Below are 19,992 nucleotides of genomic sequence, written 5' to 3' on the forward strand. Positions count from 1 at the left end.
ATATCACATGCACGTTCAAACTGAGTGAAATGCATTGTGTCAACAACCAACATAGTCTGAGGAAATGCTGGGGTCAACCTGTTAACATGCTTCTGGCATCAACAGCATGCAAAGAGCTTATTAACACAAATCTTTGGAATGTGGGAGGAAACCAGAGCACCCAGAGGAAACCCACACAGTCAACAGGAGAATATACTAACTCCTTACAGACAACTGTAGGAATTGAAACTGGAACATTGGCACTGTTAAGTGTTACGCTAATTGCTCACAATTATTGCTGATTTATGATTTGACAGTCAAAGACACAAGTTCATAAATCAGTGACCAACTCTATGTGCGTTGGCAGGGTTTCCATCTTAATATTCTGAAACTGAAGGACAAACTCTGAATTGGCTTCAGGATGCAGAGTTCCAGCCAAAGGGGAACATAAATCACCAGTTTCAGCAATCTCCAAGAGAGCTCTCGCCCAGTACATCGTTGGAAGTCAACCTCATGTCTTTGATTAGAGACTCTAGGGCCATCAGACAAAAAGCTCAGACTAGGAAGCTTGTTATTGTGAGTGCTGTGTATCTGATGCTACGTAATTGCGATGCTCATGCAAGTTTTTCATTGTACCTGTGCATCCACATACTTGTGTATACAACAATAAACTCTACCCTTTAAATAAAAATCAAGGTCGAGGTCGTGTTTTGAGAGAAAATGGATTAACATGAGAAAGGCAAGCAGAGACATTACATCAAGTCCACCATATCAGATTCAGATTAGTTTACACCAAGTGTAATGACATTTCTTGTAATTAAATATCAGCAGTGGCTAACTATTCATCCATGGAAAGAATTCCAGCTGCTTCAAACACAGTATGGTTTGGAGGGGCCACTGTATAGGATCTGAAAAAGCTGCAGAGTTGTAATCTCAGCCAGTTCCATCAGTAAGGATCCCCACCACCCAGGACATACCCTCTTCTCATTACTACCATCAGATTTCTGAACAGACAATAGACCCATGAACACTTACTCTTTTTGTACATACTATTTATTATAAATTACAATAAATTTCCCCTGCTCATTTAGACAGATGTAACGTAAAGATTTTTATTCCTTGTGTTTCTGAAGGATGTAAGTAATATTCAAATTCAACTTTAAAAAAAAACTTCTCTATCTTAATATAACTTATGGTACATTTTATGCAGTCCACTGTACTGCTGCTGTAAAACAAATTTCAAGTACATGTCAGTGATAATAAACCTAATTCTGATGGTTTTGAATACTCATGAGGCTGGAGGTATATTATTAGGAAACTTGGTAAATACAGCCCTTCCCTATCCAGTTTATCCACAAATTATATTAAATCTATGTAGCTGAAACTAGTTACAAACCAAAATTACACCCCATCAGAGAATCCAGAGATCACTGCAAATGTGAAATTAGAACACAAGAGACATAGTCCTGCTGAATTGTTTATTTATAACATTGCAAAGTAACATTCTCTATTGTGAAAATGATGGGAATTTACATTTTGCAAAAAAGTATGGCACAAATTAAACCTGGGTAATAAGAGGAAATTCACAACTCATTTACATGCTAGAGAGTATATTAAAGCAAAGAACACTTCACAAAGCACAAGACAGTCAACCATTTTCTTTTAGTTACATCTGCTTTGGAAAACACTGGGTCCTTAGCCCATACACTGCAAGATCACCATATAGAGAAATGTCAAGGTTTTATGCCAAAATACGTATAAAAATAGTTTATTGAAAAAAACAATGTTTGTGGAAATAATTTGAAACAAAATCAAATATTTTGACTTTTGTTTATATACACAGGCAACCAATTATCTCAAACATCCTCTGGACATTTCAAAATGGTTCCCTGATCAGGAGGATGGAACAGAGAAATTTTAGAATGAAGTTCCAAAGTTAATTTCTGACCCTAGTTTTCTCTGGAGTTACCAATGGTTATTGGGATGGCTTCTAAAATGCCCTTGAAGCAAGCATCCTTCATTTGGGCCCAGACCACATTTGGGTCTCTGAACATGAGTACAACAGCTTGTGCTTGGCCATCTGCCCAAATACCAATAATATCCCTTCTCAACCAGATTTTTAGGCCAGTAACACTGTACAGTGATGATAAACTGCACCTGAAGACTTGTCCCTCTAGCCTAATGGACATGGTCTGACCATTTAAACTTAGCACAGGTTAGAAAACGAGCCTGTGATTCTAATTTATGATGTTCAGATTTATGCAAGATATAACCTTAATCCTCTAGATTATTGGCAGCATTATCTTGTGCCAATTTGGCAGGCACACAGACTACCACTAGGGACATATATACATCAATATATCCAGTTAAGCTAACCTTTCAACCCCAAATATATTTTTGATTTTTAAAATTTTTTACCTGAAATAAGGACTGTTTTACCTGAAGAGATGTAATTAATATTTGAGACAACATTAACAGAACATTTAATACACAATAAAGATACTAATATTTTCTTCAACACTTCATGATCTTCTCCTACCCCTTGAATGGTAGGCTGGTTTCAATACTTGATATTCATAAATAAAAAGAAATGATTGTTATTTTAAGCAAATCTTGATTTTATACCTATAAACTGCAGAAGAGAACACACTGCCAATCACCCAGGAAGCATTTCAAAGAAACTGATGGTTTAAGAGTTGGTTGACTATTTATTCCTTTCCATAGATGCTGCCAGACCTGCTAAGTTTCTCCAGCATTTTGTGTGTTACTTTAAAAGTTGTTGGTGAAGTTACTTCAAGGAATTTGTCAGGTTGGAGGCCGGTGACTAGTGGTGTGCCTCGGATCTGTACTGGGTCCAATGTTGTTTGTCATTTACATTAATGATCTGGATGATGGGGTGGTAAATTGGATTAGTAAGTATGCAGATGATATTAAGATAGGTGGTGTTGTGGATAATGAAGTAGGTTTTCAAATCTTGCAGAGAGATTTAGGCCAGTTAGAAGAGTGGGCTGAAAGATGGCAGATGGAGTTTAATGCTGATAAGTGTGTGGTGCTACATTTTGGTAATCAAAATAGGACATACATGGTAAATGGTAGGGCATTGAAGAATGCAGTAGAACAGAGTGATCTAGGAATAATGGTGCATAGTTCCCTGAAGGTGGAATCTCATGTGGATAGGGTGGTGAAGAAAGCTTTTGGTATGCTGGCCTTTATAAATCAGAGCATTGACTATAGGAGTTGGGATGTAATGTTAAAATTGTACAAGGCATTGGTAAGGCCAAATTTGGAGTATTGTGTACAGTTCTGGTCACCGAATTATAGGAAAGATGTCAAAAAAATAGAAAGTACAGAGGAGAATTACTAGAATGTTTAAAAGTTTATGATTCAATATAAGCTGTAATTAATAACAGGACCCAATTTAAATGTTTGAAACACACCCCAGTTACCATTAATTTTTGGTTTCTTAATACTGCCAATATAGGTTCCTTCAAATTTGACTGATTTAACAATGAGCTGTTGTACCCCTGCCTGTTTTAGTAAGGTTGGTCATCTTGAATAAAAAAAAACTTCCCAATGACAGCTAGTTGAATTCCCAGTACTATTATTTCTTCATAATAAAAGATTATTGAGACAGGTATATTCTAATTTTCACACTCAAAGGAAGTGTTTTTCAAAATCTACAGCCGGGGGAACATGGGGTGGATTCTTTGTCTCTGCTAAGCAAGCTGATGGTCAAGGTAATTTATGGACACCATGGCAGTGTAGCAGTTAGTGAGGCACTATTACGGCTCTGGGTGTTCTGAAGTTCAGAGTTTAATTCTGGCAGCGCTCTGCAAGGTGTATGTACGTCCTCGCTGTGGAATACGTGGGTTTCCCCCCGGGTGCTCTGGCTTCCTCCCACAGTCCAAAGACCTACTGGCTAGGTGAATTGGTCATTGTAAATGATCCTGTAATTAGGTTAGGGTTAGTTGGGGGTTGCTGGGATGGTGTGGCTTGAAGGGCCTACTCTGCACTGTATTGCTAATATAAAATAAAAATAAAATACTACAGGCCGTGGTAGGGAAAACAGAAATGAGGGCAAGACAAGGGGGCAGGGGGTTAAAGTAAATGACATAAAAATTATAGTGTTGCGGGTGGGGAAAAAAAAATCACCCAGAGAATGGGGGAGGTATGGAGCTCTGCCTGAAAGCAGAAACACTCAACACATTTAAAAAGCAGCTGAGTGTGCATTTAATACACAATTATCGAAGCCTATGGATTGAGAGCTGGAGGGTGTTATTAGGCTCAACAGCTTTTGACCTATGTGGGCCAATTAGCTGCCCCTTGTATGGTTCTGTATAATAAGTGTACATTTCAAAAAGTGAAGGGAAGAAACACTCAGAGTTCACTTGACATTAGTACCACAACAACCTACCTTAAAATAATGGAGATAACTTGTACTTTGTGCCCAGATGAAAACTGTTGGCTGACTTTAAGTTAAATACCCCAACACTGATTTCCATTGCAATAGAATTTATATAACTGGTCTTCAATGTATGATGGATTTTTTTTTGAAGCAAAGAGTTAGATCAAATAGTTAAATAAAAATCTATCTTTATGGGGAGTCCCAGAAAATTAAGCACACAGAAATACAATCTCACTCAACTCTTCAAGAAGGGAGGGAGGCAGAAGAAAGAAAATTACAGGCCAGTTAGCCTGACCTCAGTGGTTGGTAGATGTTAGGGTCAATTGTTAAGGATGTGGTTTTGGGACATTTGGAGGCACATGATAAATAGGCTAAAGTCAGCATGGTTTCCTTAGGAAAATCTTGCCTGACCAATCTGCTAGAATTCTTTGAAGAAATAACAAGCAGGATAGACAAAGGAGAATCAGTGGATGTTGTGTACTTGGATTTTCAAAAGTCTTTTGACAAGGTGCCGCACATGAGGCTGCTTAACAAAATAAGGCTCTGGATCTTTACTCGCTGCAATTTTGAAGAATGAGGGGGGAAATCACATTGGAACCTACTGAATGTTGAAAGGCCTAAATGGAGTGGATGTTTCTAATGGTGGGGGATTCTAGGACGGGAGAATGCAACTTCAATTGAGGGATGTCCATTTAGAATGGAGATGAGGAGGAATTGCTTTAGCCAGAGGGTGGTGAATCTGTGGAATTCTTTGCCACAGGTGGCTGTGGAGGCCAAGTCACTGGGTGAATTTAAGGCAGAGGTTGATAGGTTCTTGATTAGTCAGGGTGTGAAAGGATACAGGGAGAAGGCAGGAGAATGGGGCTGAGAGGGAAATGAATCAGCCATGATGAAATGGCGGAGCAGACTCGATGGGTAAGTGGCCTAATGCTGCTCCTATGTCTTGTGGTCTAAATGGGAGAATGACCTCAAGGCACCAAGTAGGCTACTCTAGCAAAGTAAAAATATTGGAAATATGATCATTAAAATGTGATATACCATAATTATAAAATAGTTCTGATCTATACAATGATTCAGATAATTGGTGGGGGGGGGGGGGGGTTTCGTATGAATCTTGTGTCATGATCAAGCCTGGGCGAAGAAATCAATAAATGGATTTACCAAGTAGAGTTAGTAGAGTTTCACAAACATTTTACTCAGTATTTCTTAATTACTACTGGATACAGTAACAGCTCATGTACTTGCTGTCACTAATTATGAACCACTGAGCAATATGGATCCATGGCTTGAATATATGGTCTTGAGCTGATATTGCCAATCAACACATTACTGCACTGGCCATCTGACTCTCCCACTGGGTGAGAGCCCAGAATATAATCTCGCTTCTCAGTGATAAGCTTTTCAACTTGGGTATCAATTTCCTTTAACTCTTGGAAGGTAAAAAAAAGTCTTAAAGATCAGGGTTCTTTAGGTGTCTGCTAGGTCTCTATTAAGCCTATTAAGCATAATTCAGCAGTTATTAATGCAAAGTGGGAAAACCTTCACAGTTATGGATTCAATGGTCACATAATTATGGAAAATAAAACAAGCATCAAAGAGAACAATTTTGATGTTTGAAGAGCAACATTACCTTTAGCTTAAACACATGGTTTAAATGCAAACTCCATCATCCAACTCACAGCATGACACTGAGGGGTAGTGGAATTGCAAATCACATTCTCAAACTTACAGTTGAGGCAGAGGCTATAGAAAAGTGATAAAGACATTCTCCAAACAAGCAGAACTATCAATTTTAAAAGGTCAATACAATTAATTACACAAATGTATTCTTGCTTTTCACAAAAATAATCAAAGAAAACAGCACTGTAGTACAACTGGGACATTTAAAGCAATGTACAAATTTTGTCTTCAAAATGGATCAACAAAGCTTTAGAAGCTGTTAAAAATGATTTGAATTCTGAAATTAAGAGATTAATAAATAGTTAAAAATAGCATCTAAAAGCATATTAGGTTTTATGTAAAAGTATCTGGGCCTAGCAAATAGTTAAATAAAATCTATCTTTATGGGGAGTTCCAGAAAATTAAGCACACAGGCCATTTTGACTTTAAGAAAAATACGAAAGGCTATAACACGCAAAGGAACAACTTCTTTTGATCTTAAAATAGCTTTAGGTTAATAAAATGACCTGTAAATGTGGCAAGCAAACACAGTCATGATAGAGCCAGGTTTGGGAGATTCTAGGCTCTGCTAAAGAAATTCAAAGAAAACCTTGCACAAAGGACACCCTTTTAACTTAGATTTGATCCAACCTTCTTCTGTAAAGGAAGACAAGAGGATGTTCATGTAAATCTTGTCATAGACTACCAACTCAAAAATGTACAGAAAATTTCATATACACCATTGATAACTGGTTGCTGACATTAAAAATAATGGTTAACTTAGAACATTATTTCTGTGTGACCGAGGCACCTACCAAACGGGACAAAGCCAAGAACCTCGTAGTTGGAAGCAGAATACAATCATAGTACTGTTGATTGACTATTTTGGTTTATCAACAATGTGTTTCATTTCAGTTACCAATCAGGGCCACATTCATCAGGTCATCATCATCGCCGATCAAAAATGCTGGACTGGGGCGGGATGACCTTTCGGAGTTCATGGATGTGCTCCCTGCCATGGACAAGGATTGGTCAGTTGATATAGGAGACTTTGACCAACTTTCTGGCTTAATGCTCGAGTGAGATTTTTTCTTCTCTCTGTCTCGGTCCCGGTCCCGATCCTTGTCCTTCCCTTTCTTCTTCTCCTTTTTGTGCTTTTTATGCTTCTCCAAACTATATTCGGGGAGCGGCCGGACATCATCATCCGAGCTGGGACTATTCTGGTGGGACTTCTCTGCAAAGGACGACCCCGACTCACTGCCACTATCGCCACCTTGAGGGGTATAGGCAGGGGACTTGCTGTAACTCGGGGAACAGCGTTCGTGTTTCGGTGTTGAACCACTGAACAAGGGTGAGCCATAGTTCTTTGCTCCAGTTATCTGTGGCCTCAAGCTGTCACCACTGCCATCATTCGGTTTCTGCAAGGTCACCTTGGCCTTGATGCTCGGTGAACCACCATCATGTTTACTAATGATGATTTTTGCCACACCCGTTCCTCCGCCATTCTTAGAGTCTGAGGATTTCTTCCCGCTGTCACCAGAACCCCCTGAGACCGAGACCTTGGATTTGCTTTCTTTGTCACTTTTCTCACGTTTTCCCTGGTAATCCACTGGCGACATGTTGTGTTTGGATGGGATGTTATGAGTGGATGACATCGCTGATGCTGCCATTTGACCATCTGCACCATCTTCGGAACTGGAACCACCAACACCACCCACACCATGTTTCAGTTTATCAATCACTGCTGTCAGAGATGGCTTCTTGGTCCGACTGGGAGACTTTCCTTTGATTAAATTTCCGTGAGCATTTTGAGATGAAGACATCGAGGAAGCAGAAGATGAGGATGACGAGGATGATGATGAGGAGGAGGAAGATGAGGTTGGAGGCTTCTGGCTCAGGGAACTGGAGGATGCCATACCAGAGGACTGCTTCATGCTCGAGCTAGAACTGGACCCTGACATGTGAGAGCTCCCTGAGCCCGAGCTGACTGGAGACTTCGCCTTTGTTGGCGGAGTCCCCGGAATGGGCTTCAAGGGCGAAGAGAGTTTCTCTGAGTTGCCCGAAGGTCTTGAGTGTGAGGGAGACACATTGGGCTTCCCTCCGGATGGATTGGCCAGGGAAGAGGATGACTTGACCTGTGGCTTCATTTTGCTGCTGCTGTTACTGGACATGCTGCCACTGCTGGTCAAACCATGCTTGGTGACCGGAGAAGAGCTGGGCTTTCCCATGGACTGCAAGGAGCTCTTGGACTGACTAGAACTGGTACTACCTTGCCCTGGATACAGGCTACTGCTGCTCATTTTTGAGCTGCAAGAGCTCTCAGACTTGCTGCTTTTCAACTTGCTTGAAGAGGAATTGGAGGAATGGGAGTGATGACTTTTACTGCTGGATGAGGGTCCAGACCCGAACTGACTGTGCGAAGACGACTTGCCGACAATCTCCTTGCGAATCTGAATTGTAATTTTGGGGATGGGGGGCGTGGCCACACTGGGTGGAGTCTGCGACCGCCCGGAGCTCCCGGGGGACTTGGAGCCAGAGGTGCTGGCAGGGGGTGTGAAGGGACGACCCGACACGCTGTGAGATGGAGACTTGCTTTCAGAGTCTGTTTTCTTGCGCTTTGGAGGCTTTTCTTTGTTCTTCCCATCACTTGACGGAGTCCGAGTACGCTTCCCGGGTTTACTGTCAATGGACATTCCAGACAAACTGCTGCTCCCTCCGCCATTTCCTTCCTTGCTGGATCGCTGTTTCTGGGACTTGTCCATTTTCGCAACCTCCACTGTGCTCAGTAAAGGGCTCTGATTCCCCGAGTGTTCCATCCCCTCCGATGAGCCTAATGATTTAGTGCTGTTTGTAAACATACTAAAATCAACCATGTCAGTGTGGCTGCTCCCTTTGGAACGTTCTCCTGTGTCACTGCTCATCGCCTGCACATTCATTGAGGCAGACCCCTGTGAGGGGAAACTTTTCATCTCATCCATATCACCACTTTGGCTGTTCTCGTCAAAATAACTGCTCACAAAATTGTTCCCACCTTGATTTTCCAATAAAAAATCTACTCCATCAGGAAAAAACTGGTTTGATGAGTCACTATTTGGAGTGGCAGTGGCGTCCGCTATTAAATCTGCAGGGTCAGTGTACGCATTCTCATTGCTTCCAGCCTGGAAGACATCTGCATCAAACGTACTGTTGACCGCAGAATGGGTTGAGCTCAGAGAATCACGGACAGGGGTCCCAATGGACTGACAGTCGTCCACAGAGGCAGCCAGCTTAGTAGTTTGCTCTGCTATATCTGACAGAATCTCTGTAACATCAGCTCCAATACTGTCCGTGCTGGAGAGGCGTACCATTCTCTGTGCGCCGGATTGCTGGGAATGCACCACAGTTGGAGGGTATGTCGTAGGAGGAGTGTTACACTGACTGGGGGCAGGGGTAATATGTGGGGTGTCCAAAGTATCTCCAGCCAGGTTCACATCAAAGACACTGTTAGGGGCATCGAAGTCCATGGAGATGAGCTCTCTCTGAAAGTCCTCCTCAGTCTGAGGCTGCTTGGGTTTATCTGTCTGTGACCGTGTCCTCTTCTTCTTCTGCTTTGTGCTGCCCGAAGCTACATCAATTCTAGGTGAGCTGGAGGAAGAGTTCTGCCTCTCCAGGGGACTGCTGCCGTACAGCGTGGAGAAATCTTGGCTTGGGTTGTCCTTGAGCAGATTCATCAGCATGGGGTGGTTCTTGGTATTACTTGCAGGGGAAGAAACTGGCGGAGGAGTGTGGCCGGGTGGGGTAGGGCTCGAACCAATGGAAGAGCCTACGCTCCCCGTGATCTGTAGTAAACTAGTCAGGATCGGGTTCTGGTTGACCTTAAAGGAGTCGTCCCCATGTCCAGATTCGTGCCTCTCCTTCATGCCCTGTAAGTTGAAGATAGTGGAGATAGGCCCAGGAAAGGTGTTGGTTGGCGTGGTGGTGCCGCTTGGTGGGTTGTTACCCAGCTGTGTGCTGTAGCCTGGACTGCTGGGTGGAGGCGGGTTCCGCTTCAGCATATCCTCCACTGTCTCGGCAATGAGTGGCAAAGCTGGGGTGTCCGCTTGGATGGTCTCAGCCTTGCGGCGGATGGCTCGCATAGTCACTGGGATGGACATACATCTGAAAAACACAGGGGGCCAGAGAAATCACTCACACCCGCTAGGAACTTATCAAACTGTTAGGCTGCACCAAAGAAGAATTCAGTAAAGAACTTCTTTATCGAGAAAATTCTGTGACTGCACACAGAAAAGTCCAAACCCTCCAAACCCCCCTACCGTTAACAACATATAAAGGACAATTGGATCAGACGGGTTTAAAAGGACGTGGGCCAAATAGAACTAGCTTAGTTGGGCATCTTGGTTGGCATGGACAACATGGGCAGAAGGGCACATTCCGTGCTATATGATATACAAGCTTTAGAGACAGCCTCTTCCTCTGCACTAGATTTCTGAACAGAGAATGACCCAGCCTACAAACACCACCTCACTATTTTTACACTACCCATTTAATATTTAATACCCATTTAATAATTCATATACATTTCTTATTGTAATTTACAGTATTTTATGCATTGCACTGTAATTCTGTCACAAAACAAGAAATTTCATGACATTCTATTGATACTAAACCTGATTCTGATTCTGTACAATACTAAATAACTATGAACTATTAAAACCTTCAGTGAAGAGAGGTATCCCACTGCATGTCAAATAATTCTTTTATTTCCACTGCCCAAGTTATTCCTATTCTAAAGTATAAAAAAGGCTCTATCTAGATATCTGGATGGGAGCTTTCTTGTTCTGCAGTTGCAGTGGTCTGGTAGCAGCTGTATTACACTGCTATCTTAATTGCGATCAAGTTAGCATAGTTGATTAGGAACAGAATACCCTGCCTAAATCGCCCTCAAGCTAGAGATTCTCAGGTCTATGTCTGTCTTAAATCAGCAATCCCTTCTCCCATTAGACAACCACAGAATATTACCTCCAACATTGAAATTAATGCCAGAATGCTCCCTCAAAATGGGTTTTGAATTACTTGGTGAATGTCCTCACTCACCCCACCACCCCCCTCATTCCCCCCCCCACCCCCCGATCTTCTGCCACATGTTTCTCGAGGGCAAACCAAGTTCAGAGAAAATACTTACCTCTGCACCACTCTGGTAATGAAGTCATCAGTGCAGATGAGGGCATCTGAAAGTCCTTTATACAGCTTACAGCTAACTTGCCTGGAGTCCAGTACATCCATCACAACTGGTAAAATAAGCAGCAGTGAAAAAAATTAAAAAGGACAATAGAAGCTACCCCCGAAAATCATGACTACAAGTGGTGATTTTTTTTTAAAACAAAAGGTGGTTTCTCAGCGGCAGAGCAACTGCTTAAAATAAAAATTAAGCTTGGAAATATTTAAGTGTTTTAAACTCTGGTAATCCACACCCTGAGGATTGGTGCCATACTGGCAGATTTGCTGGACTAGTGTTTATTACAACCCCAACACAATTTTAATTGATTAGTTTTTTTTAAAGATGTGACACTGTAGGACAATAGATTTTCCAGTTAACATGATGAATTTAAAAAGTGTGAAGGAAACATCATCAGGATTTCTGAATAATCAAGAGTTGATTATCATAGATGTAATGTACCTGGGGATTGAGACAAGATTAAGCAAAGCTCAATGGTAGAGCAGAACAAGAGGTTCTCAGATGCAATCAGGGCATCCCTTCTCTGACAACAACAGTGTAAAGAAACAGAGGGAGATGGGGAGAATAATTTTCTAAATGCAGAAAACCAACACTAATAATGTAGCCCAAATGGTCATGGAAGTTCAAAAAGTACCTTGATGAAAACTTACAGGGCTAAGAGGAAAGATCAGGGGAGTGAGATGAGTTGAACAGTTCTACTTTGGAAGCAGCACAGGCAAAGTAGGTTGAGTGGCCTTTTTTTAAAAATATAGCTCTAGTTTACAATTCCCTCGGCTTGTCCACGCGTTGAATCCGCTGCCTGACATGAAGTGGATGGGAGGATCCTAGGCTAAGTGGCTGAGCTAACAGATTTCACTGCAGAAGGCATACTGAGTCATCTAACAGAGCTGCTCCTTCACAGCACTAGTGATCCAGGTTCAATCCTGACCTCCGGTATGCCTCTGGTATTTGCATGGTTTCCCCGTGACAATGTGAATTCCCAGTAAGTGCCCTTGTTTCCTCCTACACCTTAGACATGTGCAGGTTGGTAGGCCAATTGCACCTAACATGTAGGAGAGTGGTAGAATCTCTGGGCACTGAAGGAAATGAGCAGGGAGCATAGGATTTCTGGAAGTGGATGTTTGATGGCAGGTGAAGGCTCCATGACTCGGCAACCATGGCTGGTCAAAGTGGTGCCACATCTCACCGAATATCACAGAGGACAACAGCCACTTGGTGTAGGTCCAGTTAATAACTGTGTGGCTTCTAAACCTTTACAGCACAAGTCAGAGGGGAAATACTTGGAGGAACAAAAATGCATTCCTGTCACAACACCAGACCATTTATTGTTGTGTATGTAGTTACATAGCTTTAGTAAACAAGACTACATAGGCAGAAATATTCAGTAGCATACCACACACAAGGGAGTCATTGACTGGATGCTGGAAGGAGAGACTGAACCTAGTGTCAGTCAGCGGGCACACTTCAAACTGCAAACGGCCAGGCAAATCTGCAAACACACGATTCACATTGCAATGATAAGAACACTGCAGCAAAAAGAACATCCAAACTGCTATTCAGATAGATAAAATGGAAACTCGATTCAGATTTGATAATATCCCAGTTTCCTCATTTTGCTGACGACTGTGGAATTTCACATCAATGAGTGGCACTTCAGTCTTGGAGCTGTGAGAGATTGCAGATGCTGGAATCTGGAGCAACACACAAGATGCTGGAGAAACTCAGTCTAGCAACTTGTGTGGAGCTTCGAAGTTGCTCTGCATATTCATAAACTAACACATTATAAAAATCAGTGATTTTTACATTGGGGCACCGTTGCAGGGGAAGTAGCAATGCTATTGATCTCAAAGACTGGAAGCATCATTTTTGGTAAGAGAAGTTTTTTTCAAGTTCCAGGACAAAACTAACTTTTCAATCCTTTCACTTTAATTCTACCTTTTAAACTATATCATATCCTTTCAATATACTGCGCTACCATACCCCCATCACACCTCATTTCCTGCCAAATATGTACAAAGCCAGAATCTCTCTAGTCATTTAAGTCCTTCAGTCAGCACTCACTCTTTAAAATATTTTGCATCAAGACAGTTTCAATCTCTTTGTTCCTTGTTGTTTCAGAGGATTCCTACACCCAGTGGACACTTCATTAGGTATAGGAGGGTACCAAATAAAGTAGCCACTGAGTGTATGTTCCTAGTCTTCTGCTGTTGTAGGCCATCCACTTCAAGGTGTGACATGTTGTGCGTTCAGAGATGCTCCTCTGCACAGCACTGTTGTAACATGTGGTTATTTGAGTTACTGTCGCCTTGAACCAGACTGGCTATTCTCCTCTGATCTCTCTCATTCATAAAGAGGTTTTGCCCACAGACCTGCTGCTCATCTAATTTTTTTTTCTGTTTATCACACCATTTTCTGTAAACTGCAAGGACTGTTGTGTGTGAAAACTCCAGGAGATCAGCAGCTTCTGAGATACTCAGACTACCTCATCTGGCACCAACAATCATTCCAGGATCAAAATCACTTAGATTACATTTCTTCCCCACGCTGATGTTTGGTCTGAACAACTGAGCCATGTGACCTTGTCTACATGCTTTTATGCATTGAGTTGCTGCCACATGATTGGCTGATTAGATATCTGCATTAACGAGCAGGTGGTCAGGTGCATTTGGTAAAGTGGCCACTGAGTGTCATAACAATTTTTATTTAAAGTGAAACACTTGAGATGCTGGAAATTTTACATAAAAGCTTTACGTGCTGGAAGTTTATAGCAAGTGAGAACATACATGGAGAAAGTTAAAAGTCTTGGTTGATGACCTTTCAAACACATTTTACATTGCAGAGTAAGAGACATAAAATGCTGGAGGAGCTCAGCAGGCCAGACAGCATCTATGGAAAGGAATCATTTACATTGCAGAGCATGGAGGAGGGCAGAGACCAAGAGAGACCGAATGAATAAATGGTGGTGATACTGGCTACGAGAGCATGAAGAAAAGTTTTAATCACAGCTAATCTGTCTGGAGTTGTTGTATGCAGGAGATGACTTACAGCAGAGACAAAACAAAGCTGGAATTGAGTGCCATAAACAATGCAGTGGCTGGAAATCTAAAATAAAATGGTAGATCAGGAGAGTGAAAATGGGAATAAAGGTTACAAGTTAACAACTCTGCATCAAAAGGTTGGTTACCTGAAATTGTTAAATGCAGCAAATAGGCCCGAGGGCTATAACATGCCTTGAGCTTAGCAAGATCAGAGAAAGTTTGCTGGGAGGGAGAATTAAAATGACTTCCAACTGGAAGCATGGCGTGAGCAGCTATGACCAAAAAAAAATAATGATAGATAGATAGATACTTTATTCATCCCCATGGGGAAATTCAACTTTTTTTTCCAATGTCCCATACACTTGTTGTAGCAAAACTAATAACATACAATACTTAACTCAGTAAAAAATATGATATGCAAATATGATATGCATCTAAATCACTATCTCAAAAAGCATTAATAATAGCTTTTAAAAAGTTCTTAAGTCCTGGCGGTAGAATTGTAAAGCCTAATGGCATTGGGGAGTATTGACCTCTTCATCCTGTCTGAGGAGCATTGCATCGATAGTAACCTGTCGCTGAAACTGCTTCTCTGTCTCTGGATGGTGCTATGTAGAGGATGTTCAGAGTTTTCCATAATTGACCGTAGCCTACTCAGCGCCCTTCGCTCAGCTACCGATGTTAAATGGAGCTCCTTGCTCATGTTCACTCATCATTGCTGTTTCCTTGCACACACTGGGGTCACTGTAAAGATGCAGAGCTGTTATAACTATAACCTCCTCCCACCCGCTTATTGTAAAGATTACATTCCACTCCCCCAGTTCGTCTCTCTTGTGCTTCTGTTAATAACTTCCCTCACCGTGCTTTTAAGAGGTTTTCTGTTTATCTAACCATTATTGACATCTCTCAGCCACGAATGTTCCACTTCCTGCACTTTTGCTCTCACCCTTTGTTCTCCTATCCATAGCAAAGATTTCCTCTTCCACCACACAACTTCTACATTCAACAGATTATCCCCTTCTCCCCTAGCTTTCAGCATTTCAAACTGTTCCTTCTATAATTACCTGTTAATTCCATCCTTTCCACAGCACACTTTGATGCAGCCACAGGAGATGCAACCCCCTAGCCTTTTACCACTTTGCTTTTCAGCAGCCAATGACATCAATATGCCTTTCAGATGAAGTGATTGACAGGTGCAGTTCAGTTTACTGCATATGGCATTCACTGTATGGTCTCCTCTATTACGGAGAAGCCAAATGGAGATAAGGTGACTGTTCTGCAAAACACCTTTGTTCAGTCTGCAAGTGTTCCTGGGCTTTCAGTTGCCTTTCTATACCACTACTAGTCCGATTTGTCTGCACCCTTTGGCCCAAATCATCCATGCAGACCAAGGTGCCTACCTGAGCTAGTCCCATTTGCCCGAGTTTGGCCTGTATCCCTCTAAACCTTTCCTCCCTTGTACCTGAACAAAAAGAGAAGGAATTTCTTTAGCAAGATGGTGGTGAATCTGTGGAAGTCAGTGGAAGCTAAGTCATTGGGTATATTTAAAACAGACGTTGACAGGCTCTTGATTAGTAAGGGCATTAAAGGTTATGGGGAGAAGGCAGAAGAATGGGGTTGAGAGGGGTAATAAATCAGCCATGATCAAATGGTGGAACAGACTTGATGAGCCAAATAGCCCAATTCTGCTATCACATCTTATGGTCTAATTCTTTCTCCTTGCATCTTAAACTATGCCCTTTAGTTTCAGATCCAACTATGCTGGGAAAAGGACTGACCATCTCTGCCCCTTTGTATTTCATAAACCACATTTTCCAATTAGGAATATCATAGGCTTGAGGACCTAATATTGATGTCATGATCTTCAATGTCATCCTTTCCCATTTGTATGAGAGCCAATGAAACGTATTAACTCGTAATGTTAAGTCTATTCTTCTTTCTTCACAGATACTGCTAGACTTGCTAAGCTTTCTTCCAGTTTTCTCGTTCATATCAGATGTTGTGTTTCATATTCACTGTTCTTCCCCCCCCCCACCTTTTTCCTCTGTTCTAATTCTTCATCTTCTATTTCTATCTCTTACAAGCAGATCAGGTGCAGTAGCCAATATTTCAGTTCCCCTCAGACAGAATCACCTTCCTTTAAGTCAGAATATAATCCAGTCCTCATCATGGGGCTAGCAGTGGAAAAGGGCGAGCAGTTCCTGGGTGTCAACATCTTTGAAGATCTATCCTGGGCCCAACATATTGAAACAATTACAAAGAAGGCACACCAATGGCTATATTTCATTATAAGTTTGAGGAGATTTGGTACGTCACCAAAAACAAGCTAATTTCAACAGATATATCATGGAGAGCATTCTATCGGGTTGCATCACCATCTGGTACGGAAGGGCCAATGCACAGGATCAGAAAAAGGATCCTCATCACCCAGGACATGTTCTGTTCTTATTACTATCATCAGAGAGAAGGTACAAGAACCTGAAGACACATAACATTCTAGGATAATCTTTGACACCTGTACTAATCAAGAACCTATCAACTTCTGTTTAAATATACCCAAAGACTTGGTCTCCACAGCCAACTGTGGCAATTAATTCCACAGATCCTCCACCATCTGGCCAAAGAAATTCCTCCTCATCTCTGTTCTAAAATGATGTGCTTCTAATCTGAGGCGGTGCACTCTGGTCTTGGACTCTCCTACTATAGAAAACATCTCTACATCTACTCTATGCCTTTCGTTATTCGATAGGTTTCAATAAGATCCCCTGTTCTTCTAAACTCTATTGAATACAGGCAGTGATAGGAAGCAAATTGTTCAGACTTGAATAAAATGCTGAGCCTGACTGGCATTGAAAGGCAAGATCCAACCCAGACACCATCAAAAGGTACAGCTGACCCAATACCTGCATGTCACATAGTTGGTTTCTGTCACATTAAAGTGGATAGCTAGGTTCCACCCCCTGAACTCAGCAACAGGTTACTGAAAACATAAAAAGTTGCCATTACCTTCCTTCAGCACGGTCCTTTTCACACAGCTCCCAATAAGAGTGTTGTACGCCACTTGGTGCCGGATAAACTCCAAGATCCGAGGCACTTGAGCTGGGTGCCTGAAAGGAATTTTCTGAAGCATTGCACCTTGTAAACACCTCCCATTGTGGATTGGGGCATCCTTGTTCAGAAAATAGCAATGTTGTTGGCCTGGCAAAGACTGGAACAACAACAACAATGTTTTTTATGCTGTACATACAATCTCAATGGCAAAACAATGATGATTTGACACAATTAACAGCATGCATTTATCGCTGATTTTAACCGAGGAGGATATGTGTCAAAGTGCAGAGCTGTCTTCATTTCTCCCTCCTTCCCTTAATTCTGCTAAAGGTAAGCACGAGTGAGAGCTACTACTGCGTGTCTGCCACCTGAAACAGCTCAAATAAAACACAGTACCTAAACATGAATTGAAACAGCACCCAAAACTGCATTAAACTATCAACCAGTTTCATGGAATTCAAAGCCCTCCAAAACTTATTATTGGCTTATTATAGTTACATGTGCAGAGACATACAAAAACCCTTTTGGTTAATGACAACAATTACAGAGGAAATCACAGCCAAATCCAGTGCTGTCCTTCAAAGATACAGTACATCACTGACCAATATTTGCACTGTCCATTGACCACAGACCATAAGACAAAGTAGGTTTAAATGAGATCCACCTTCATTCTTCTAAACTCCGATGAGTACAGGCCCAAGGCCATCAAACACTCATTTTAACCCTCTCATTCCCAGGATAATTCTTTCGAACCTCCTCTTCAATGCCAGTACATCCTTCCCACGATATGAGACCCAAAGATGCTCACAATGTCTACTGCTGCAATCAGTTAAGTCAGTAAGCAAATACATATTGGTTATTAAACCAATAATGTTTCAAAGTAAGAGACAGATCTCTAAATCAGAATATTAACATTACAACTCACAGCATAAAAGCGCATGTTGTGTTTCAAAGTTGAAGAACCGTCATCCTTCCCCGAAAGTACAAATTGTGTGATTAATTCATAAAGTGGAACTAGAGTGGTAGGAGGATCAAAGAGAGTGACACCTGTCCAAGAAAAAAATACACCAGGAAATTAGTGAAGATCCCCCAATGCCAGATATAGTGGAAAAAAACACGGAACATTACTGTTAAAAATTATATATTAGTTATACTGGGAGTAATGTCTGGGGTGATTCCCAATCTAAAATGTATAATGAAATTCATAATTACCCATTCCTTTCAATTTTACTCATGCTTGCCATAAGTTTATCATAATGGTCCAATAGTGTCAATAGGTTGCAATGGAAATAAATACGGTTCTTTCTGCTGTAGTACTAATCTTCACTACTAGATGGCACTTGTTTAGCATGATACTTTCAGCTTGATGTATATTTCTGAAATTGAATTTAAAGTGATTCCTAACACAGACCGTCATGTTAACTGAAATACTTGAATTTGGATAAGGATATCAAAGTTGATTTTAAGATTCAGCTTGCCCTCCAAAGATTCATTCTTGTACTCTGGAAGGTTCATCTTCTGCAGTAGAATTGCTCTAGTTTAATGCCTGAACTTTTGTCCATACACAAGCCTGGAGGTGACCACAGGAAGTTACTTGGGGAAAACGCTAAAGCTGGTAGTACAGTATGTGAAAAGAAACCTACAGAATAACAGAAGGCAAGCCTGATTCTGTCCTCAAACTGCTGCTGCTTTCTGCCTTTGAACAGATCCCCAAAGTAAATTCTTACCGGCTCTTTTTAAATTCACCCTAACTTCAACACATTGAGTTCAGTTGTTTTGTCTAAACCAAAATCAGGTGACTTAGCACAGCCAAAGTCAGATCAGTGAACCATTTGGCAAACTCTTCTGCAGAACCTGCCAATTAGTTCCCGCACCTGATTTTGGTTGTGCTGGGTAACTCCTGGGTTTTTGTTCCACAACATTCTTGCATTTATTTTTGTGTGGTCACCATGCCTTATTGTTGCAAGTTCCAAATTATTAAGTGACTAACAACTGTCTCACCTGCCAACTTGCACTCTGTCCCTGCCCCCACCTTCTTATTCTGGCTTCTTTCCTGTCAGATGAAGGGTCCCAGCCCAAAACATCAACTGTTCACTCTGCTCCATTGATGCTACCCGTCTGAGTTCCTCCAGCATTTTGTGTGATTGTCAGTGTCAGCCTCTAGATTACTAGTGGTATAGCCCAACTAGTGCACTATACAAATTAAGGTCATTATTGAAGAATGGAAGATATTGGATATTCTATGAATCGTCTGAATAGAGCAAACCTTGAGAAACAGTACTTTGCGCCAATGTACAATTTTCATCAAACCAGGCTTGAAATTCTGGCATACTGGAGCACCTGCTGGTGCAACCAAGGAAAATTGAATGCAGCCCCTTTCATATTTATCGCACCCCTCAGTGGCTTTTCAACAAACTAACCTAAATAACTCTGAAGTTTCTGAATGCAAAAAGCTGACACAGGAATTGGCTGTGGAAACTTTAGGAAGAAGCAGGCTGGCAGGTCCACACTGTTGGCGTTAGTCACAGAAGAGAAGGAAGGTGTGCTGAAAGAGAGAAAAGTTTGGATTACTGTACAGATACCAGTCAGCCAAACACGGAATCAAAGGCACCAACAGCACTTCAGAGTTTGCATGCTCTAATACT

At 41.5% G+C, this 19,992-nt stretch overlaps 1 protein-coding gene across 1 annotated transcript in view; it reads right to left on the reverse strand.

The window, feature by feature from the left end:
* Positions 1-1,443: 1,443 nt before the first annotated feature.
* The window catches only part of med1 (mediator complex subunit 1), a 57,723-nt gene continuing 39,174 nt past the window's right edge, over positions 1,444-19,992 (reverse strand). Inside the window, exons 12-17 of the mRNA XM_073071392.1 lie at positions 19,768-19,892; positions 18,273-18,394; positions 17,303-17,504; positions 12,652-12,747; positions 11,205-11,310; positions 1,444-10,180 (exon numbers count right to left, since the gene is read on the reverse strand). Of these exons, the coding sequence (XP_072927493.1) occupies positions 6,955-10,180; positions 11,205-11,310; positions 12,652-12,747; positions 17,303-17,504; positions 18,273-18,394; positions 19,768-19,892 (3,877 nt within the window). The 3' untranslated portion in view covers positions 1,444-6,954. The remainder of the gene's footprint in view (positions 10,181-11,204; positions 11,311-12,651; positions 12,748-17,302; positions 17,505-18,272; positions 18,395-19,767; positions 19,893-19,992) is intronic.

This window comes from Hemitrygon akajei, chromosome 18, assembly GCF_048418815.1.
Source record: "Hemitrygon akajei chromosome 18, sHemAka1.3, whole genome shotgun sequence".
NCBI lineage: Eukaryota > Metazoa > Chordata > Chondrichthyes > Myliobatiformes > Dasyatidae > Hemitrygon > Hemitrygon akajei.